A 1,626-nucleotide genomic window follows, 5' to 3' on the forward strand; every position below is an offset into this window, starting at 1 on the left:
GTTTGTTTTACAAAGTAATGAAACTCTTACTCTTAAGACTAATAAAAAGTGTGATCAATATAATTCATAAATTTATATTATAACATTAAATAAAAAGAACATTTGAAAACAATAATACAAGTAAAATCTCCAAATTACCCATATAGAACAGGAACACTAAGATATTATACCCTGTGTTCCCTCCAGTCATATCTAGCCCTCTATTACTTGAGACAATGATTTCCTTCTTTAGTTACTGAAGAATATGTCTCAACTTTACAGATGTGGGAGGAATTGTGGGACATGGCCCTGGAACAATTACTGGCTGTGGTGGTGCTATCACTGAGTGTAACTATGGCTTGAGCTCTCTCTTCCTCATCTCTCAAAGCTTCATCATACCAGGACTGGAAGGCACTGGGCTCTGTATGATTGATCTTGGCCCAAAACTCCAGGACTTTCATCTTACTTGTTTCAGCATGGGCTCTTGGGCCCCATAGAAATTCATAGCGAGCAGGATCACTATCAGGTACCTGCCGGTACTCCAGGTATTGAAGCTTCACTAAATCTTGGGTGATGAGTTTCTTGGGCTCCCCAAAAATGAAGTGTCTCTTCCCAGCATATAATCTCATCTTATTCAGAAATTCCCAGATATTCTCCTCAGTGGCACAGTTTCCCTTCATGAAGATCACACCCAGGAGATTCATTAGAAGACCAGTCTTGGGAAATCCCCTTCCACGGCTCACTATCCTATTGTTGGGGAGATTCATTTTGCTGACAAGAACATAGGCATTCTTCGTAGAATAAACTTTCTTTAAGTCAACACCAAATACCACCTCTATGCTGAAAGAAGCTCTTCTGAGGATCTCAAGGAAGTGATTCTTATGCTTTTTATTAATAATCTTCAGCATATCCACTTTCAAAATGGGCCTTTTCATTTTGTACATGTGCATCATGAACTGCACCAAAATGCTGGTTGTTTTGGTTAGAGAGTCTTTGTGAGGCTGCATGCTAGAAGGTGGGGACTGGGAAGACTGTTGCTTTTTCTTAATTTTGCAGTTGGCTCCTTCAGGTGATCTTGAGGGAGAAATGCTTACAGGTATAGTGCTGGAAGAGGGCTCCTCAGGCACCTTGGGAGCACTTTGTGACCTAGAAGCAGAATTTTTGCTGGTAATAACTCCTAAATGAGAAGATGAAGGAGGAGCTATTTTCTCCTTGGTTTCACTGGCCTGAGCATTCATCCGGAGATCCTGGATCTCACCTTGGACCTGGTGGTGTTCCTCCTGAGTACAGCGCTTACTCTTCTGACTTCGAGGCATGATAATACCATGTAGAAACAACAGATACAAGTATAGGCAGGACAGCAGTGATGAGAGCACCTGGAAGAGAGGGAGAATGAGAAACCATAAGTAACTCCAGCAGGGAGATGCCTCTTTGGCAAGAAGAAGGCAGGTTTCCTTGAAAGCACTGATTTAGGAACCCACAAAAGCTCCTGTTCAAAACAGCCTGTCCTCTGTGAATCCTATAGAAATAACTAAAGTGTGTCTTAAATTGCAGTCCTCTAGCCCTGCTGGATGAATATTGTGAGTGAAAGTGGCAGTGGCAGGTCTAATTCTTGTGGATGCCCTTCTACTCTGGGGTAGGGAATCC

General features: G+C 42.1%; 1 protein-coding gene across 1 annotated transcript; it reads right to left on the bottom strand.

The window, feature by feature from the left end:
• Window positions 1-203: 203 nt before the first annotated feature.
• Mageb3 (MAGE family member B3) lies at window positions 204-1,295 on the bottom strand. The gene has a single exon (XM_046425324.1). The coding sequence runs from the start codon at window positions 1,293-1,295 to the stop codon at window positions 204-206; it is 1,092 nt and encodes a 363-aa protein (XP_046281280.1).
• Window positions 1,296-1,626: the final 331 nt, after the last annotated feature.

This window comes from Marmota monax, unplaced genomic scaffold (genome assembly GCF_021218885.2).
Source record: "Marmota monax isolate L192 unplaced genomic scaffold, Marmota_monax_Labrador192_F-V1.1 WCK01_AAM20220418_F8-fsc00075, whole genome shotgun sequence".
Lineage (NCBI taxonomy): Eukaryota > Metazoa > Chordata > Mammalia > Rodentia > Sciuridae > Marmota > Marmota monax.

Bases quoted from the DNA above. Each gene is read 5' to 3' on its own strand.
- Mageb3 (XM_046425324.1), bottom strand. From the start codon at position 1,295: ATGCCTCGAAGTCAGAAGAGTAAGCGCTGTACTCAGGAGGAACACCAC.